The sequence below is a fragment of the Paramormyrops kingsleyae genome, chromosome 6 (genome assembly GCF_048594095.1).
Source record: "Paramormyrops kingsleyae isolate MSU_618 chromosome 6, PKINGS_0.4, whole genome shotgun sequence".
Lineage (NCBI taxonomy): Eukaryota > Metazoa > Chordata > Actinopteri > Osteoglossiformes > Mormyridae > Paramormyrops > Paramormyrops kingsleyae.
In genome coordinates this window covers 35,402,662-35,423,741 of record NC_132802.1, presented here as the reverse complement: position 1 = coordinate 35,423,741, position 21,080 = coordinate 35,402,662, and the positions used below count along the sequence as shown (strand labels likewise).

The window sequence follows — 21,080 nt, the reverse complement described above, 5'->3', positions numbered from 1 at the left end:
TCCAGAGGCGTCAGAAGGAGTTTGATATTGGGGGGGGGGGGGGGGCTGAATTTGCTCTGGTGGCAGGGGGGGCTAGTGATGTATATCGCGACATCGCAATGGGGACACATGCAATAGGCCTAGTGATATGAAAGTATACAATGTAAGAAATATTTAAAAATAATTTTGAAGATTAAGTTTGAAGATTTCATCATTTAAAATAAGACTAACACTGCTTAGGGGGCTATTTAACTGATCCATATGATTAATTGATTTTGTCTGATACATGACTACAGTCTTAGGTATATGTTTTGTCCTTGTGCGATGCATGCACAGTGAACTCGCGTCAGTAATGCACACATTCATAGTGAAAGATAAGGAAGGCACCTGACAGAAATGCATAAAATAGCCAAAGGTGCATTTATGAATGGTTACCGCAAACCCCAAAATATCTCAGTTTGATTTTTTTCCAATATCGTTCAGCCCTAAATAAATAGCCGTTCTTGTTGATTTTTTGGGAAGGGGGGGGAATCTGCTAATATTGGGTGGGTACGTCCACCCGTCCCCTCTACTTTCAGTACCCCTGGTTCTCTTCGTAGTGGTTGGCTTCAGGAGCAGAGGGGACATGGGGGGGCAGAGGGGACACGGGGGGGCAGATGGGACACGGGGGCATAGACGCAGCTGCATCGGTGCCTGGTGTTCAGTTCCAGCCCCTTTCGGGACTGAAGGGACGGGATTTAAGTTTGTGATTATTGTGACTAGTTTGACTGTATAGCTTGTCACTGGACTTTGCAATGTCCCTCTCCTTACAGAAATGTTCATGCTGCTCCTTTACTTATGCTTTATTTTCCATTTGCGTTGTCTTAAAATGAATTGGTCCCAAATTGCATTATGTTGGATTTTCTCTGTGATAATGCCTCTCGGTAGAGCGATTCTCCGGAAGTGCTGTGTGTGGGTACATAGTGGGTGTCATACGAGAAGAAGGTCAAACATGTTTGCGTCTTTTTTGCTCAGTGAAAATAAGGCGGAAGAAATTCTGCTGAAGGACGGAGGGGTTACGACAATGCTTCCACCTCACATAAACAGTAGTCAGACCCCTCTTCTTAGGTCCTTTTTGTTTATGGCTAATGACGTAAGTTTATTGTAAGTGTATCACCTCCAAAAGAGGCTGTTTCAAGGCTTATCCTCTGGTGTGGGGCTCTCAGGTTACTGTGTGTCTCTCCTATGGGAGCCAAGTAAATATTGGTGCTTCACCATTCATAAGGTTCCCTTGAGGACCGCTTCACCATTGCTCTAGATGTGGAGCTATTGTTTGCATCTCTGCCTCAGCAGGTCTTCCGTCTATAACCTAAAACTTCCAAAATTGCCCTGCTTCACTCCACATTCGACCAAGGAAATGATTCCTTTGGCCTGAAACCGACAGTAGTAAACTACAAAAATAACTGCTGTGTTCTACATACATTTACATGATTTCAATATTTTAAAAAAGTACTTTCAGGCAAAGTTTTGGTTCCCATTGGGTGATGTCAATGTGGGCAGCACTGTTGCTTCACAGCTGCAGAGTCGAGGGTCTGATTCCCATCACTGCTCTGTGTCTGTGGAGTTAACCCACGGTTGCGTAGGTTTTCTCTTGATATATCGGTTTCCTGGTCTCCCTGAATTGCCCTTACTGTGTGATTGTATGTGGGCTCTTTGTCTGCCACCTTGCCCTCTATCTGTGCTTCCTGTCATGAGCTCCAGGGTCATGTGACCCTGTATTGCTTATGGAAAATGGTTTGATGATTGGCCTTCAGTGTGGTAGGCATATTATTAGAGTAAAACTAGGTATATTCTCAATGCAGCAACTTCATACTATCAGGCCCTTACATGTGGTCCTGTAATGGATTATGTCAACAAGTCGTAAACTTAAAGCCCCCAGATAATGCACAATTTCCCTTCAGGGTCTCTGAAGAAAGGTCTCTGGTTGCTCTGATCCCCACAGGTCTTCATCTGCCCCATTCAGTTGATTTTAATTACAAAATGGAGAAATGTCATTAATCGTCATGCCAACCCATGTTTGATTTGGACTGGGAATGTGGCAAAGCTCACCATTTCCAGTAAAATAAACAAATTAAGACTTGTTACTACAGACATGTTATTCTGGATCCTAGTGAGATTGAGTAGTACAGCGAATAACAATATGGAGACAGGAAAAAAACAGTCATTTCTGTGTCACTTTTCCACGCCATTAAACTCGTGTTCCCCTGGTCAGTGCATTTTGTCTTGCGACAGGTTTTAGGAAATGTCAACATTGTGTCTGCGCCCATTAGTAGTGGACCTGCAGAGATTCAGAATATACTTGTTTTTTGTAGATCTTTTTAAAGATTTATGTAGGATTATGTTATGCTGCCTTATCCTGTCATTTTTAATGGTTAAGCGAAGGGTAGAAAGATAAACGGATGATGGTTTTGACTTGTTTTCTCAAGCAAAGAATTTTTGATGGTGCCAACTTGTGTGTTTTCTTTTGCTCCTGTATCACGTCAAGTTTAATTGCTGTACTCGTATACTTCTATAAAATTTAAATGCTCATAAAATGCAAGCATCGTAAAATAGTGCGAGCGTTTATTATTGCATACCATTGTATTTAACCCAAATTTTTAATATAACAGGCTTTATGGCAGCCTGTTCGTGAATATGAGTTTGTAAGTCAGACTTTCTTAACCCTGATTCAGACTTTCTGATTAGGAGGGCACTGCCTGTACTGATGTGACATGCCCTTATAACTTATGTTCCTGGTAGGCTGGCAGTGTATTAGCAAGGATTTGAAGCGTATGTGAATCACTAGAGTAAAACTGAACTCCATCCAAGTTTAAGCGTCAGTTCTAATCTAGTTGCCAAAGCCAGTCGACTTAGTATGCTTGAGCTGTGACTTAACTCTATGCTGTGCTGGTAGCAGAGCCAATGGGAGAGCTGGGCCTGAAATGGAATTGGTTCCGTAGTGTGTTATCACTTCCTCATTGGCTCTGACTGATGTCAGTCATAGAATGCAAAATGCAATTTTCCCAAAGTCACGTGACTTTGTATAATTTTAGAAGTTCCCTGAATTGTATGAATGTATATCCGCAAATCATAGCCATAATTAATGTGTAATTTAAGAAAATATGTTGTTTTTTTTATTTTGTACACATTTTTCTTCATCTGATTGCTCCCGCAACCTCGACCTCTTCAGACAGTAATATAGAGCAGGCGTGGGCAATCTTACCCGCAAAGGGCCAGTGCATATGCAGGTTTTTTGGGTAACCTTTAGGTCAGCGGTTCAAACCCAGGTATGAGGACTCTTCAGCCAATCAGTTTGAGTAATAATCTAACGGGGGAGTCGCAGTGAATACCCGCATACACAACAGCGAATCTGAGGTGCAGACTAAGAAGCTTCAATCCATCCATAGCTTCCTAATACTATTAATAGACCGTTAGTCTAAAAGTTTAATAATCTTGGCTATATGTTATGACAATAACATATAAGTTTATGATCACATAAAGATAGTAAAATATATAAATGTTCAAATGTAATTACAACAGCTTGCCTTTACTTAATGCCTTTTACATCCAGGTCAGTAAGGTAATTAAAATATAGCATCTCTGCCTGTCAGTCTAATTTTCCCTTTCACCATCATTAATGATGAAGATCCCTAGATGCTTAGACTCCTTCACAGAGCACAGACGGCACTCACCTGAGAGGAGTGGTGTACTCTTTCCGGAGAGAGCAGCATAGCTGCACATTTGGCGGTGATGATTCTCATTCCCACTGGTTCACGCTTGGCAATGAATCACTCAGGTCCGTGCTGGGGATCCTGAGAAGTCATTCCTGCCCTCCCATGCCGGACTGTTGAGTGCTGAGGGCTTTAAGCGACTGTAAGATGGTGTGCATCATACGGTCTCTGCTGTTACTAATAAAATACAGTGACAGAAGTTTCAATGCCTTTTAGGGGTTGGAAGAGTCGCTAGATTCTGTGATTCATATCTTTGCCAAATCGTAAAGGCAGTGTTGCCCTGTGCTTATTTTTTATTGTTTCTACAAAACAATAACTGTAAAGCACATTTTGAATGTCTTGTTCTGTGTTCTAATAATTGTCTGAATATTTTCAAATAATGGAAATAACAAGTCTAATTATTATTAATTTTATGAAGCATTATGTTGTCATCACCAGTTTATACGGTGCAGTACCAGCTGTCAGTATTTGTTTAGTATTGCTTTCTTTGAAAGAATAGCAATATATCAGTATAATTCTAGTTTAAATATTCTGTATATTTTAGTAGGTGTTGTTCACACCACGGACACCAATCTTGTGCCACTGAAGATTTCTTTCTAGATAATATAAGGTTCTTGTGCGGCATACTGATGGTTACTCTAGAAAGGGACGTTCTGGCTGCTGGGCTCAGCTATGCTGCCAAGGCAGAATGTATATCATGCAGCATGAGTCTGGAACTGCTCTGCAGGGATCTGGTGTCGTTCTGCTGTGCAGAATTCCTCTATTTCATGACCATTTAATGATGGCAGAAGGCACTGCTACAGGCCTCTCTCCAGGCTTTGGAGTCATTTCTCCCACACTGACGTATTCCATCCATTTTGGGTGATTAGGAGGGCCTTGAAAGATGGATGATTTTGTCCTTGTGCTTCTGCCTGATGAGAGTTTGTGCCCTGGAGCACTGTTATCTTGGAGTATACTTGTGAGTATACTGGGAGTATTCCCAGTGGGGATGAAGTGCATTACAATGGGAGAGAGATACTTGCTCTGGACAGAAGTGTCTCACACTGTGATGACTGACTTCAAATGGAATCAGTCAACTGGCAATGGAGACAATAGTGTCGAGCTTATAAGGGCTGTTTGGCTCACTGAGTTGTACTTGTTTTAGACATTCAGGGTTGGGAGATTGTTTTGCATGGGTTTCCTCCAGGTACTCCGGTTTCCTCCAGCTGTGCAAAGGTGCTGCATCGTTAAATTGCCCATAAGGTGGGAGTATCAGTATGTTTGTATATATCTTTCGATTGAATGGCATCCTGCCCAGGGTACACTAGAATAATACTGTAACCGCTAGGGATGGGCTCTAACCCATGGTGACCTTGACCAGGAGGAGTGTTTGGAAGATGAAGGGATCATCTGGAAATGCAGGGATCCATGGTTTGTAAGCATACTTCCTTAAGATGAGAATGTACTACATCAGACTGACAAGCCTGTAGGTCTTTAGCTAACTGCAAGCTGCATATGCCCCTCTCATATGTGTGGGAGCTGCATGCTTTCAGCATATTTACTATCGATCAGAATTTTTTCTTTGGCTTCACTATAACAGTTCATTTTCTGAAACTGCCAATCATATGATAGAAGGTTTGTCATGCAACTCCTTCCTCCTCATTAGAACACAAAGGTGGTTGTTTTCTCTTGTGTATTATTGTTAAAAGTAAATAACGTAGCATAATGTGCACTAGATAATAATTACCTAAACTGTTGCAAATGCAAATAGTTTCTTGTTGGACTCCACACACACAGGTGGGTTGGGATTCGAGTGCAGCCCACAGCCCTAAAGGTGTCAGGCCACAGTGCCTAAATATAACCACGGCTGTTTCTATCAAAGGATTGTGGGAGAATAAGGCCAGAAGAGATTAATACACATTTGTAACTGCTATTTGGGTAGAAATTTGCTTGTAACTAAGTCCGCATAGGCTGTATTTGCTGAGAAATAATAAATCAGCATTGAAGGTAGTACAAGATGTAAAAGGAATGTAATGACCTAGTTTTATTTCGGCACAGAAAATGGGCAACAAATAACAAATGTGTGTTCAATCTGATTCGGGGGTTATATGGCAGATACTGCAGCTTAGGGTCATGGGAAATGCGGTCCTCAGGAGGAATGTTTAACTGAGACTGGTAGCAAAATCTGTCATCTTTCTGGTCTGCCAGAGAAAACAAGAGCCTTTTGCTTGTTAATTTTCTGAGATCCAAATCTTGGCATCCCACTCTTGTTCGATATATGAAGGAGTATTCATTTATGAACATTTTTGAACAGCTAATTTTAAATGTGTGGTTTGTCTTTTCCTTCTTCTGTAGCAGTAAAGTGTTCCTCAGGCATCCTCCTGCCGGATTCTATGTGCTCATAGAGCTGCTGCAGCTGCTTGGATGTACTATAAAACGACCGAATTACTCGATTTGAATGACTTTAAGATATTCGGCTATGCAGGTGCAATAAAAGCAGCAACCCAGATCTAAAGTCTGACAATGATGCCCATCCATCTCACAGATTTCAGTCTTTTTCTCTTATCTGTGTGTCCTTTCCTGGTTGTTTAATTCAGAAAGCAAGGTAATTGAAATGCAAGCAGAAAAGACCTATTTTAACCTAGATAATGCCAGTCAGAAGACAGTTTCTTTTTTTTTTGTTCCCCTCTTCCTCTAGTGACGGGGGATGGTTTGTAATGCACTGTGGGATTACCGTGTGCTGTCAATCACAGATTTTAATGTAGGCTTATAAAGTGATGTAAACATCAACCCACTCGCTCCAGGAGAAGGGGGATTAGAATTGGAGATAGTCTAATGTACTACAGAAGTAAAACAAGCATGACTGCAGGGTCCCTGGGCGTGACCCCCGGAACGACACCTGTGGTAAGATCAGCAGTCTGGACGCCTGTGCTAATCTCATAGACGCTTATCGGCAGAAGGCGGGTCCAGCTGCGGCTCCACCTCCTGGCGTCTTAAGTCCCTTCTGTGAGCCACAAACTCATGACCCCCCCCCCCACTGCTGGAAAAGCGGATTCATACGACACTGAGCCCTGTGGTTGCTTAGTGTCTGTGCCTGGCAGGGGATGAACGCCCCCTCCCTCGGGGAGGGGAATCAGAAATCAGATTGCCTATTGGCCATGTGAGCGAGCAGAGCACCTGCCTATTAATTACAGCAGCAGCTGCTCGGCAAGCGGCCTGCTGAAGGTCGCCCGGAGTCTGAGCGGCTGCGCACCTCTTTACGCGTGTGACCCGCACGTGCTCTGCCGTTGGGAATGCACCCACACACACACACACACACACAAACACACACAAACACACACACACGCCGCTCCCATCCATCCTCTGCACACTTCACTCATTCATGCTGCACCATCTGTACTACTGAGTGCAGGGAGGCTTGCGTGCGCTGTGAAGTGTTACAGGTTCGTACCTGAGTCAGAAACTGTATAGAGGGTGCTTCTGTTCCCGTGAACTAACTGTAATAGCTTGATTTTTTAAACAATAATTAAATAGTCTTCTTAAGCCTTCTAGTGTACTGAATGGGTATTATCTAATTACATAATCAAGCAGACACGTGTTTTCAAATGCAGGTCTGTTTTGGGAAACGCGGCATGAAGTGAGGAGTAGACTAGTGTCTCGTAGTAACAGCTCTGCGTTCTGCACACAGTCACCGCTATTCATTTCATTGTACTTACCTCTGACTAGATAAAACTCATCTGCGCATTTCTAATCCCATTAACATGCGTCTGGCTGGATTTTCTCTACCTCGGTCCAAAAACGAACTGAAAAGTGCAGTAACCCTGTAATCTGACGGGGAGCCGTGATGCAGAATCAGCTGTGACACAAACTCTTCACATGTACCGGAGTCTTTAAAATACCTCAACATCTGCTCGGCATATTTGTTTCAATTGGTTATTTCAGTAACCAATGGTTAGTTGAATCATGGGTGTAAATTACAGGGGGGGGGGGGATAGGGGGGTTGTAGCCCTCCCCCCAATAAATCAAATCCAGCTAATACAACCCCCCCAATGGGTGGAGACCTCAACCCCCCCCAAAGTTCCAGCCAGAGTTACGCCCTTGAGTTGAATGATGATGTATATCATTTTGTGGTTTATAATAATCTATGCATCTATGCAGTCTATGCATTATAACTGTTGTGAATCAAAAGATTTAATTATATGATTTTTGAAGTACTACTATGGCAATTCTTTTTTCAACTAAGTTGCTAATGAGAGGTGTTAATTTAGATTGATAATTAGAAGGGAGGAAATACACCCTGACAGACTGGACAATGAAATATTGGGGCAGGTCTGGGCTCACACAAATGAGGACCATTCAACTGACAGATACCTGGTCACCTGACACACTCCAGGGAAAAGCACACCCCCTACATTCTTCCCCCATACTCATGAAGACACACACACACACACACTGGCACACGTCAGCCAAAACTCCTCGCTGATCTGGGCGGTAAATCCACTTTCCATTATGAAAAGAGATTCCATTTTAAAGCACAGTAAGCTGACTGTCCCATCAAGGCTCATATGTAAGCTCCATTGAGGGCCCTTCCAAGGGCCACCAGACCCCCCCTTCCGGCAGCAATGCACACATGCCTTTTGTCAGGCACTTAATGTTCAGTTTGGTCACAGAAAGTGGCATTCAGAACTGAAACATCAATTCATGAAAAATTTAGCGGTGATGGCATTGATTTTGTAAAAGAAACTATGAATTAAATGAGTTCCTTTGTGCTGTATGAAGCCTTCAGCTGGAGCGAGAATGTGAATGACCCTGGAGGCTGTTTCCTGTAGATGCGCTTAATACTGGCTTTTCTCCCCATGTTAAAGAAAAATGGGACGCATAAATCCCATCATCCCTAGCTTCTTCGGTGAATTAATATAGATTACAATAAATATATGCTTGCAGAAAATAATGAGCAGTACCAATTTTTATAAAATGATAGTACTGATTTAGTGTGTAGGATCTACAATATTACAAAATACAAAAGTACATTAAATGCAGTCTAATTTTCTAGAACAAGTACTATCAGGTAGCACCTTAACTGCATCTACATAATGCATTCATTATCCATTCATAGAACATTCAGTGCACCTTCATGATGTATGTATAGAACATTTATAAGCAATGTATAAGTATACCTTAACATCCTAACTTACCTTAACAGCTTTAGTACAGATTAATTAACAAACATGACAATAACAAACAGTATATCATACAATGTTTGTTATTAATCTATATTAAAGCTGTTAAGGTATGTGATTATTACATATTATTACGTATGTGATTATTTTCCATTATACATTTTGAGAATCTTCGGAAGGATGTGAAATAGCATTTGAGCCATTGTGTACATTCAGAGCTCCTCTGATTCTGGGTTTTACCGTCATTTACAGCCATTGCGTACTGGGTTGCAGTAAACAATAATAATAACCACGCCAGTCAGGCTTGCATTAAGTTTGGGTACAAAGTTATTTGACTCCGTTGGCTTTTCCAGTCCAATGAAAACCCACTGAGGACCTTGCTCTAAGCTTTTGAATATCGATTGGCGTACTATAGGATAATAATAAATGGACATCTTACTGCATGACTCCAATATTTTATCTAAACAAATTAAACCTCTATCTAAATCTCAGTGTTTATGGAAACAATTTTGCTCTGTTGATTGTTGATAGTTAAGGAACATGGGAACATGATATTCAATTTCAGCTCAATTCAATTTTATTTGTATAGCGCATTTGCATATTACATTGTCTCAAAGTGCGTCAAAGGACGTCACAGGCAGAATGGTGGGCAGACCGGAATGATGTCACAGGGACCGGAAGGACGTCACAGGCAGAATGGTGGGCAGGCTGGAATGATGTCACAGGGACCGGAAGGACGTCACAGGCAGAATGGTGGGCAGGCTGGAATGATGTCACAGGGACCGGAAGGACGTCACAGGCAGAATGGTGGGCAGGCTGGAATGATGTCACAGGGACCGGAAGGACGTCACAGGCAGAATGGTGGGCAGGCTGGAATGATGTCACAGACAGGGGGGCGGGCAGGCGGGAAGGACGTCACAGGCAGGAAGGATGTCACAGGCAGGGGGGTAGGTAGTTGTGGTCACGGTGCAGACCCAGTCCAAAATCCTTGTGAGACTCTTTTCCTCTTGAGTTAAAATAATTTGACTTGAATTGTCACTTATGCTTTATGTATAGCGTATTCATTTCTGAATATTAAACAAGAATGAAAGCATTTGCCAAACAAATAAATTGCATAATAATGCTGCGGGAAAGGACGCTTAATATTGCCAATGTTATGCCACACAAGCAATGATGTAACCGGAAGCTCGGTGAGGCACTTTTGTGTCAATGAGTTATGCACACGCTTGTCCCACCAGGAGACATCAAGGATCGTCGGTGCTCTACATGTGTGTCTTTGTGCCTGAAGTGTCTTCTGTTTTTATACTGTCACCCTGTTAACTGGTTCCTACTGCAAAGAACAAGAATTCTGTAAAATTGATCTTTTACTATTTCAGAAGAACATATGAGTGATGTTAGGAATGGCTCTATTGTGCAAAATTTAAGCACTTTTGACTGCGTACTGCAAAACATATTGCATTACCCATTTGTAGGAAGGAACAAATATTGTGGTTTGTTCTGTCTGTCGTCACCCAGTCAGTATCTTTAAGATTTATAGCATATACCTGAAAAGTGTATGCAAGGCAGGGTACACCTTGGATGGGACACCATGATTCACCCCGAGGAGGGTAAACTTAGACTCACCCAAACTTCACATCTGTGGACCATGAGAGGAAACCAGAACAACTGAAGGACACCAACAGAAACGTAAGAAGAACATGCAAACAGACATACAGAAAAGTGACAGAATCTCCTGCTGATCTGCTTTGGCATCTCTGATATTATAGCTACCCAATATTTTTGTGAATGGTAACCAACTCCAGCAGGCATGAAAACCTCCTGGGATCATACTGAAGCTCTGCTAAATGTGACCTAATTCCTGTAGACTGATATCAAGCATTTAACAAAGCCTCTCTCAAGCCTCTAGCAAATTGAAAAATCCTGCTTCATAGTGCCTTATTTAATTCCCATCTGAAGATGAAATTTTCCACAATTGTAAATGTACTTTAACCGTGAAAGCTGTTTGGTAAATAACTGATTTATTAGTAACTTGTTTGAGGCTTTGTGGTGTAATTTTGATGAGAATTATTGCTTAAACCGATATAGATACTGTACAGATACAAACCATCCTGAATACAGAACTCCATATGCGTGTTGGGGGTTGCTTTGGTACTGAGCAGCAGTGAATCTGTCCATAACCATTAAATTAGATATAATGACACAGCTTGAAGCTGGTGCTCGTTGAAGCGCCAAGCTGATCCATTGACTTATTCATGCGTGGCCTTGACCCTAGATGATCAATAGCAGCGAGAACTAACAGGCCCAGTTGCATTGCACGAGGCTGAGGAGAAGGCAGAGCAGGTGGAAATTGGCCAGCCTGAGTCATCGTTGTGCCACAAAGGAGAGGATGGTCCCACAGGTCTTCTGTGATCTCGCATTTTGGCAGAAAGTCTTTGTTGTCTATTGCACTGTAACTTTCCGTATGCGATCCTGCGTGTCTATCACCCTGTGCTATTTTAAACCTACCTCCATTCAGAGCGATTTGTGGCTTTATGCTTTGAATTCACCACTTTGAGCTTCACTTACCACGGGAATATCAAGTCAGATTTGGCTCTTCTTCTCATAATGGAGTGTGTTTATGTCCTGGTGTTTGTAAGATAGCTCTGAAGTAGGCTAGTATTGTTCTTCGTTTTACTCCACAGGCTGTTTATGAGCAAATCATAACTGCTGAATGCAAATTAGTGATGTCAAAAGTTTGCATTCATAGAGGAATGGTTATTCATACTTCTCCTGCCTGCACAAGGCAAGGGGTCGGTTTATTCTTAAACCGGTGGTCGATAAGCAGCTATTGTGCCTTTTTTCGTTAATGCTCAGATCGAATCATCTACATTATTTATTTGACTCGTCTCTATGTTTTTGCGTTACAGGTTTGATGGTGTGCTTGGCAATAGGTGGCATTTCAGATAAAATTGCATCAGAATTATGTCATTGACTATGCTGGTGTGAAACGTTTGGCTAGACATTGTTGCAAACAGCCCAGCGAAAGTCCATTGGTTCCGGAAAGGTCAAGAGGCCACAGTGTTTTCCAGAGATCTATAATTATCAGGGCCTGTACCACAGCTGTACCCATGTGATCACTGGGAGTGACAATAAGGGTCTGTGTGAGATCACAGTGGAAGCGGCTGGTCTGCCATATTTATTCACATGTGGCTCAAGGTCAAGCTGTACAAAGTGGCACAGAACTACTGATGTATTAATGAAAATCCATACATCTTCCAACTGTTTAACCAGTACAGGGTTCTGACCACAGAGCACAAGGCAGGGGATACCCTGGACATGAGGTCAGTCCATCGCAGGATGCTCAGTCAAGCCATTTAGAGCAGCTCACCCACCGAACCAAATGTCTTTGGACTGCGAAAGAAGATCAGAATAGCTAGAGGAAACCCACATAGACCCAGGGAGACCATGCAAACTCACAGGACCAGGAGAAGAACCCAACCATAACCATGAGGTACAAAGTCACAGAGGTGCTCACTGACTTGCTGCAGTAGATGAATAATTTTAAGCATCTGATCATAATCATCAGAAATGTGGCAACATTTATGCTAGTGTCCCTTAATATTAAGTTTGTCAGGGAAGGGGGTTGACAAAAAGGGAAAGAAAGAGGACAAATCTTGTCCCATTTTGGCCTAAAATATGGGTCAAAACTGTGCAGGACACACAATTGATTCTTATAGTTTGTTTTAAGAAGGTTCCACACTTACTGGTACTAGATTAAAAAAGATTTATCTAAATGTATAAAGGTCAACAGGATTAATGTACAGAAATGTGGGTCAGATTTAATATTTTTTTTCTGTTCCTGCTCCATCTGTAGCTTCTGCTCTCACCCAACTACAGAAAGCTGTCACCTCGCTGAAAGTTGAAAGATGGATAACAGATGAAAGTATCATCAGTAGCTGATGACATAGTATGTTTCTCTAGCCACGAAGGCGGAGTTGATGGGGTGAGGGTCTGGAGCTGTAGTGCAGTGAAGTTACGCCAATTTATCTCAAATCGGAGACGTTCTCTGCCTATGCTACTTATTACTTTTGGGCAAGTGTTAAGTTTTGCCTTCTCCCACTTAGACCCTCATAATACCGTTCGCTTGATTTTGCTCTTTGGTTTTATTGCCATAGTTATCCACACAAGAGTTGCCTGGAATGTGATCTATAAAATGTGGTATTAAAGCTGATTTTGGACAGGACTGAGGTGATGTGAGTTCCCATTGAGTATTCCAGCATATTCCTACATTTGCTTGATTTGCCATATTTTTTTTTAAATAGGTTTTGTTTTTCCAGTTGTGAAGAAGACATTTAAATCATCAGTGACATCTGTCATATTCAGAACTCCCATCAGCACCTTCTCAGCTATATTATGACCAGCTTGGAGATAAACTGTTCTATGGCACAGTCATTATAATCTATTCATGTGCTGTTTTACAAATGTAATTAAGTGGCTGGTATATGTGCAATATTCTTGAATATTATGAAAACAACAGAATAAATAGAAGGACTTGTAACTTGCACAGGATTAGTAAGACTACCATCCTGTCCGGGGCGTCTGTCCCTGTGTATGGCATCCTGTCCGAGGGGTCTGTCCCTGTGTGTGACATCCTGTCCGGGGCGTCTGTCCCTGTGTTTGCCTGTCCGGGGCGTCTGTCCCTGTGTATGGCATCCTGTCCGGGGCGTCTGTCCCTGTGTATGACGTCCTGTCCGGGGCGTCTGTCCCTGTGTATGACGTCCTGTCCGGGGCGTCTGTCCCGGTGTATGACGTCCTGTCCGGGGCGTCTGTCCCTGTGTTTGGCGTCCTGTCCGGGGCGTCTGTCCCTGTGTATGGCGTCCTGTCCGGGGCGTCTGTCCCGGTGTTTGGCGTCCTGTCCGGGGCGTCTGTCCCGGTGTTTGGCGTCCTGTCCGGGGCGTCTGTCCCTGTGTATGGCGTCCTGTCCGGGGCGTCTGTCCCGGTGTTTGGCGTCCTGTCCGGGGCGTCTGTCCCGGTGTTTGGCGTCCTGTCCGGGGCGTCTGTCCCGGTGTATGGCGTCCTGCCCGGGGCGTCTGTCCCGGTGTTTGGCGTCCTGTCCGGGGCGTCTGTCCCAGTGTTTGGCGTCCTGTCCGGGGCGTCTGTCCCTGTGTATGGCGTCCTGTCCGGGGCGTCTGTCCCTGTGTATGGCGTCCTGTCCGGGGCGTCTGTCCCGGTGTTTGGCGTCCTGTCCGGGGCGTCTGTCCCTGTGTATGACGTCCTGTCCGGGGCGTCTGTCCCGGTGTTTGGCATCCTGTCCGGGGCGTCTGTCCCTGTGTATGGCATCCTGTCCGGGGCGTCTGTCCCGGTGTATGACGTCCTGTCCGGGGCGTCTGTCCCGGTGTTTGGCATCCCCCTACCTCATGCCCCATACTTCTCAGGATAAGCTCCAGGATCACTGAGAAATTCATTAAAAACAGTCATAAGCAAATTCACAGCAAATACAGCTTATGAATTTTTAAAAGAACAGAATTCAACTCTGGGTTGCGCCTTGATGGAGAAGGAGGTTCTTGCCATTATCTGGAGATCATTTTGAATGTTGCCATTGTGTTGGTTTTTCATTTATGTTCTTCTTTAAGCTGTTGAATTCATGGCCAATCTGAGGCATGTTCTTATGCTTATAGTTGTATAAATCTTATGGCTTTGCAATTTTTTATTCATTGTCCCAATCAAATATCCACAGACAGAAATTTTTACTTCTGCAAGGAAAGCAAGCTCAATGATGTTTTTCAGTATGCTGTATATGCTCCCAATGTTACTATGTTTGTTCTCTTACTATGCTTTGAACATCTGTATCCGTTTAGGCAAGTTGATATGGTCTTGGTCATTTACTATGTAATTGTACTCAATACACTGGATTAATGAAGACCAGGTTAGAGCCGTACATGGGACCCATTGGGCTTGTAGACCTATAAGCTCCTTACAAATTAATTCACATGATCGTAATGGTCTAAATGAGATACACAGTAGCTTATGGATTGGTTTGGATTTTCCAGTTCATTAATCATTCAGCCAAGCAGTTTGATTCCATATAACAGCAGTAGCTATCATAGCAGCTAACAAATTAGCATGTACCTTGATGGATGGTAACAGGTTCAGTTCCTGCAGGGAGTTCATCATGGTGTCCCTGAGCACAGTAGAACACCTGACTACTTCAGTATGAATAGGTAAACATGTAGATATCAGTGTTCTTAATGTGCTCATTCCTCCTATGTCTCTTTTTCAGGAAACAGTAGAATATGCCTTCCTTATCATTTTTACAGTTGAAACTTTTTTGAAGATCATAGCATATGGATTAGTCATGCACCAGAATTCCTACGTGAGGAACGGCTGGAACATGTTGGATTTCATCATTGTAATAGTAGGGTAAGTACCTCACTTTAACCTTCCATGTTAGGAATTATGTTCATATTGTTATTCATGTCTACTTTAGATTGTATTTATATGACTTTGTTAATGGGTGGTATGGCAGCTTAATGAGTAGCACTGCTGCCCCAAGGCTCACCCCTTTTCTGTGTGTGTGCAGTTTGTATGTTCTCTCTGGATTCCCTCCACTTTTCTGCTGCACTCACAAAGTTATTCTCATTAGTTTGATTTGGAGTTAACTAATTATTGTCTCTAAATTGCTTGTAATATAAAATGGAGTGTGAACTTGTGTGTGTGCGTGAGCGGGTATATATATATATATATTATGAGGCCCCTTTTTTTCAGTTTCATGGTCCCCATAAGGGAAAACTCAATTTAATAAAAATCTGTGACTGCAATGAAAAAACTAAAAATGCAAAAACTCTTGTATTTTGCTTGGTTACTCTGAATTCTAGGACCGTTGCGACTTAAACTCTCGCATTGTGTACAACCAAGAAAGACTATACGTTAGAAAGATCAGTTTCCCAGCACTGATTATAATATAATGCAATATGAGTGTCTTTAATTATGCGTAGCGCTAAGATTAATGTTGAGGCATACAGCTTAAATCCCAGGTGAGGGACGTGTGCAGCCTGGTGTTTTACACCTGCGGAAGAGCGTGTCCCACTCGCACCGGGAGCTGTGTGAGAATCCTCACGCACTGTTCATCTATGTGCAAACCTGCTCCCGAGAGACCTCAGCATAGACTGATGGAGATATTAGGCACAGGAAGTAAACGCAGGTTCATATGCAGCTGCAGGAACATCAGCGGCCCATTATCAGTGAATTAACTTTGTCTTTGCTTCACTGGCATTTGGTGACATGCACAGTGTGTGGGTTTGTTATCAGAGTCACCCTCAGTCTTTGCACGAAAGCTTTCAGTAATGCTTTTTGACATGGCTGTTTGGTTCATGTTTACAAAACATCTTTATTTGCACGCAAATCAACAGGAGCAGTAGCCTAAAGCATAATGACTGCAGCAGTCAAACGTAGCTATAATTAACATTCAGTTAAATATCTGTGAAAATAATTCTAACATTGGCATATGATAACGTTGATAGTAATTAGTAATAAAAATATTTAACAAACCGATTGCTTTTTGTATTTTAAAAAAAATTGTTGCGTTTTGTGGTTTGCTGCAAAAATTGCGTATAATGACATTACCACCTACCCATGTTTATGTTGATATGTTAAGCACAGTGTATACTTCACTTCACCATAGCATGTTACACAGTCCTGCGCACTTACAGTAAACTGCATTTGTTCATAGACCCAGACAGTGGCTCTTGGCACAGGCGTACAGCAGTGATATTCCCCAAGGCTCGCGCTGGACAGATGTATTGCAAGAAACATGAATACAAGCAGTATAGTGAAACGGGTAAACTTTCAAGAGCGGTTTTAAAGTTGTTACTAGGGTTGGGCGATAATATAGTTCCGCAAAAAAGTCTTGGCAACAAAATAAGCACCCACCGCTACCCACTCAGCGAATTTTATCGCCAAAATTTCAAAATGCTGCAATAGCGTTGCTTTTAAAAATACCATCAAAATGCGCCATATACCACTTAATTGTTAGCAAGCTTAATATGGCGGAGACAGCAGATCTTTGTTTCTAGGTCACTTTGTCACTCAAAATAAACTTAAAGTAAACCATGTATTTTGGCCCAGCTATTCGATTAGTTGATCGCTTGATCATCAGGTTAAATCCAGATGCTGGATACCTACGTTCACCTGCCAAGCTGCATTTTAGTCCTCATTTTACCCATGTGATCCTTCATATATTCATCTTTGTGGCACGATCCTTCTGTTTTTTTAACATACACAATCCCGTGCACAGCTTCCTATGCAGACTGTAAGGTTAGGTAGCTGGCCTCTTAAAGGATGAGGTAACTGACTGGATGCACTGAAAGAGTCAATTCTGAACGTATGAACTAGTATACTGCTGGTGGTGAGAGCCCTCATTTCTTTTTTTGTGTTTCATAACAGACTGTTTAGCGTCATCCTGGAAGTATTAACCAAAGAGGGAGATGCCGCCGGCCAATCAGGTGGCAAGCCGGGCGGCTTTGATGTCAAGGCCCTGCGAGCCTTCCGGGTACTGCGTCCCCTCAGGCTGGTGTCCGGTGTCCCCAGTGAGTGGCCCTCCTTTTCTTTGTGGCAGGACAAATGTGATGGACCAGACAGCTGGACTTTACAAAGGGTTATCTTTGAAGTGACCACTGTGGTCTTACAGGACAACATTCTGGAATTTGCATCCTATTCACTGTTGTTAAATTAGACTGAGCATCAAAAGAAAGTTACAAGCTTGTGTTTACTTTTGATTTATGTCTTGAATTTTAATGTATTTTTTTGACATGGATGATGATGAGAGTTACTGTGATTCAGACGCCTTTGGCTCATACAAGTAAACATATACCATCATAAGTCAGGTGGGTGATTTGACAGGAGCTAATAAGGTCATTTAAATTCTTGATTGTTACGCCTGGTGTGTATCAAACAGGAAGAGTAATGATCTGCTCATGAAAACAAGGGCTGTATTTAATGACTGTGCTGCAGTCATTTTGGGGTAGTGAATATCGTGCTCAGGAGAGGTGCCAGCTGTAATTAGGGTAGCGGACTCTTTGGGTCTGATTGCAACCTCTGTGCCTTCCAGGAAAAGTACAATACCAGTCTGAATACGCCTACCCATAGAAAGGTTTATTTGTACTAACTATAAAGTGACATATATAGAATTATGCCCTGACCAGAAAATTAAGCATTAAACAAAAAAAATTAATTTGTCACTTAATTTGCAACTCTGTGGGTTAGGACTCAGAAGGTCACTGGTTCAAATCCCTGGGTTGGCAGTGATGCCACCATTGGGCCCTTAACCCCAATTACTCCATGGACTGCCTGACTCTACTCTCTCCTCTATGGTCTCCTGGGGTACTTCTCCAGCTGTGCTGAAGGAGGTCCCACATACATGCTGAGCTCTCTTAGGCTGCTTTTCTTTCACTCTCTGATTGAACTTCTCCAAAACCATTTCTGCTGTGTTTATGTCAGGTAGCCAGGCCATGTAATGCAACACAATCAATTTCCTTCTTTGGCGATGTGGGCGTGTCCAAACTGGCACTGTAGGTTTAATGCTCATCTGAAGTTCACCTGCAAATGGATGTCCTGTGTGGTCACTGACTGGAGTCCTCCTTAAAGATGACTGTCCTGAACCGTGTCTGCTGGTGTGGTTCAGGACTAAGGCCTACAAGTTGTATGTGACACATTGATTGTTAGGGAGGTCAAAATAGATTTTCTTGAACTGCCGTTTGATGACTGGCTGACCATACACTGATTTTACCCTGCTGGCACCTCATTTTTCACATCATTCTGTAGTACCTGGGGATGTCAGACATTCCAATCTACATTTCCTATGGACATTAGCCAAACAGTGTTATGTGTGAGGTCCTGGCACTGATCCTCACTATATTGTCAATCGAAGCTTTTTGAACAGTTAATGATTCTGTATAATAAGGAAAACCAAGTCAATTGAGCCTTTCTGTTCAGAATATTTTGATAACTTCTTGAATTTATTACAGGCAAAACTAAAGTTCCCCTAATTCAGTATATTCCATTTGATTACACTGTACCATATTTAACTTTCTGTTTTAATATTTCACTCTCCTTTGGAATGAACAATTTTGGATTGTTTGGTGAAATGTGATCTGTTCTGCTAGCCAATAGAAGGAAATCTGTTTAGACACAATACTACAGCTATAATGAACATCTAGCAGCTATGAGAAAGATCTGGCTACTACAGTCGTGAATGATGCCAGAACTGGTTATGTAGGATTAGCTGGTTGGTAACGGTGACTGGGTGTAACCCAGTGGGGTGACCTTGTCTCTTCCTCCCGCCATTGTTTCCTGCTTCCCAGGAAGCCATGCTGTACGTAACAAAACCTACAGTCCATAACAGTACTAGCATGCTCCACGGAATGTCAATGAAATAAATGGTGCTGCTAAAATTAAATGTGTCAGCTTGATAAGTTGTGCTTTGTATTCCTGTCTTGTTTTGTCTTTCAGGTTTACAAGTAGTTTTGAACTCCATTATAAAAGCCATGGTCCCTCTCCTCCACATTGCCCTCCTGGTGTTATTTGTCATCATAATCTATGCCATTATAGGACTGGAGCTCTTCATTGGGAAAATGCATGCAACATGTTACTTCACAGGCACAGGTACGACCTCGTCGCCTTTTCATAGAGTTGTTGATTTATTTCTTTTTGTGAGATTTTGATTTAACCAGTTCCCCTTAAATATGTCCTATAACAAGTCCTGTAACAGGTTAGGGTTAATGGAGTCCAGGCTCCGAGATGAACACCCACCTGATGCCAAATGCGGGCAAATTTTCCATTTGGGGAGTAAATCCCAGAAGACTGTCCACCATGTTTTTAACAGAAGTCATGCAATAAAACACAATCCTGAGAGTCCTGAGTGTCTTTACTGCATTTGATTAATGGGCACTTTGCTTCTGGATTCTGTGTCCGAGTTGAACACACACAGACACAGACACATATTCTGTAATGACCGACCCCTACTCTGCCTCTGATTGCCTCTCTGAGTTTAGCATTTTTTGTTTAAGCCTATGTAACCAACCATCTGACAATAACTGTAACCCAGCAATGTACAATAGCCAATCAGAGGCAGAGAAGGGGAGGATCTTTGTGGAATGTGGGTAATATCACTTGCCGCCAATCTATTATCATCAAGCTAATTAAAAAGCGACATGTGGTGATATTTACAAGGAGTAAAACAACCTTTAAAATTAAGATAAATGTATATGTGACACATAAAGGCAATTCATTATTTTGGCCGGTGACAAGTCGGCTTTCATCTACCAACCACCTTGGCTGGTGAATCAAAAAGTTAATGTCAGAGCCTGATGGAGCCTGTCGCCAGGAGGCGTGTTTCCGTGCTGCTGCCAGATCCAAGCTGGACATTTGCATCGGAGAGATTGCCGTAGAACTTGTGGCAACCGGAGTTTCCAGCTGTCTGAGCACAGTGGGCCCAGGAAGACTCAGAAAAAAAGACGCTTAATGGTGGGGAAGAAATATTTAGTGTCATTATAAGCAGCCGTGTGGGGGAGTGCAAGACTCCTTCATAGCCGTGACTGGAGTATATTCATCGTTATTATGGCCTCACCAGTGAATAATAGTGAATTCCCTCATTTATAATGATCTAAGTAACAGAACACTGATTGCACATTATGTATTGTGTCCCAGAATGCTCGGCAAAGTAATGTTTTCCCTATAAATTATATTGTTGTAATTGCAGTATTATTTCAAATCGAAGCTGCCCTTATTTCTCGCATTTGTGATTCTTTCCTTATAAAAACAAAACTTATTAAAAAAGGGATGTAATTTTAACCTTGAATGTTACAAGATTCTGAAAACATGGCACAGTATCCTTTACGGTATCTTCTGTAACCTACTCAAACATAATGCGTTGAGTTTCTACTGGTGTGGCCCCTGTCACCGCCACAGGAACGATGGCTGAGGAGGAACCTTCACCATGCGCTATCTCAGGTCATGGGCGCCACTGCCCCACCAATGACACTGTCTGCAGGGACGGCTGGCACGGCCCCAACTGGGGCATCACCAACTTCGACAACTTCGCCTTCGCTATGCTGACTGTGTTCCAGTGCATCACCATGGAGGGCTGGACCGACGTGCTCTATTGGGTGAGCCCCCCCCCCCCCCCCCCCCGGGCTGTAACGCTGCATTCATTCAGCAA

At 42.7% G+C, this 21,080-nt stretch overlaps 1 protein-coding gene across 4 annotated transcripts in view; it reads left to right on the top strand.

Moving 5' to 3' along the window:
• The window catches only part of LOC111833375 (voltage-dependent L-type calcium channel subunit alpha-1D), a 97,658-nt gene that overhangs the window by 13,731 nt on the left and 62,847 nt on the right, over positions 1–21,080 (top strand). For all 4 annotated transcript variants that reach the window (XM_072713128.1, XM_072713129.1, XM_072713127.1 and 1 more), the window contains exons 4-7: positions 15,147–15,286; positions 17,309–17,451; positions 19,373–19,525; positions 20,831–21,027. In XM_072713128.1, the coding sequence (XP_072569229.1) occupies positions 15,147–15,286; positions 17,309–17,451; positions 19,373–19,525; positions 20,831–21,027 (633 nt within the window). The remainder of the gene's footprint in view (positions 1–15,146; positions 15,287–17,308; positions 17,452–19,372; positions 19,526–20,830; positions 21,028–21,080) is intronic.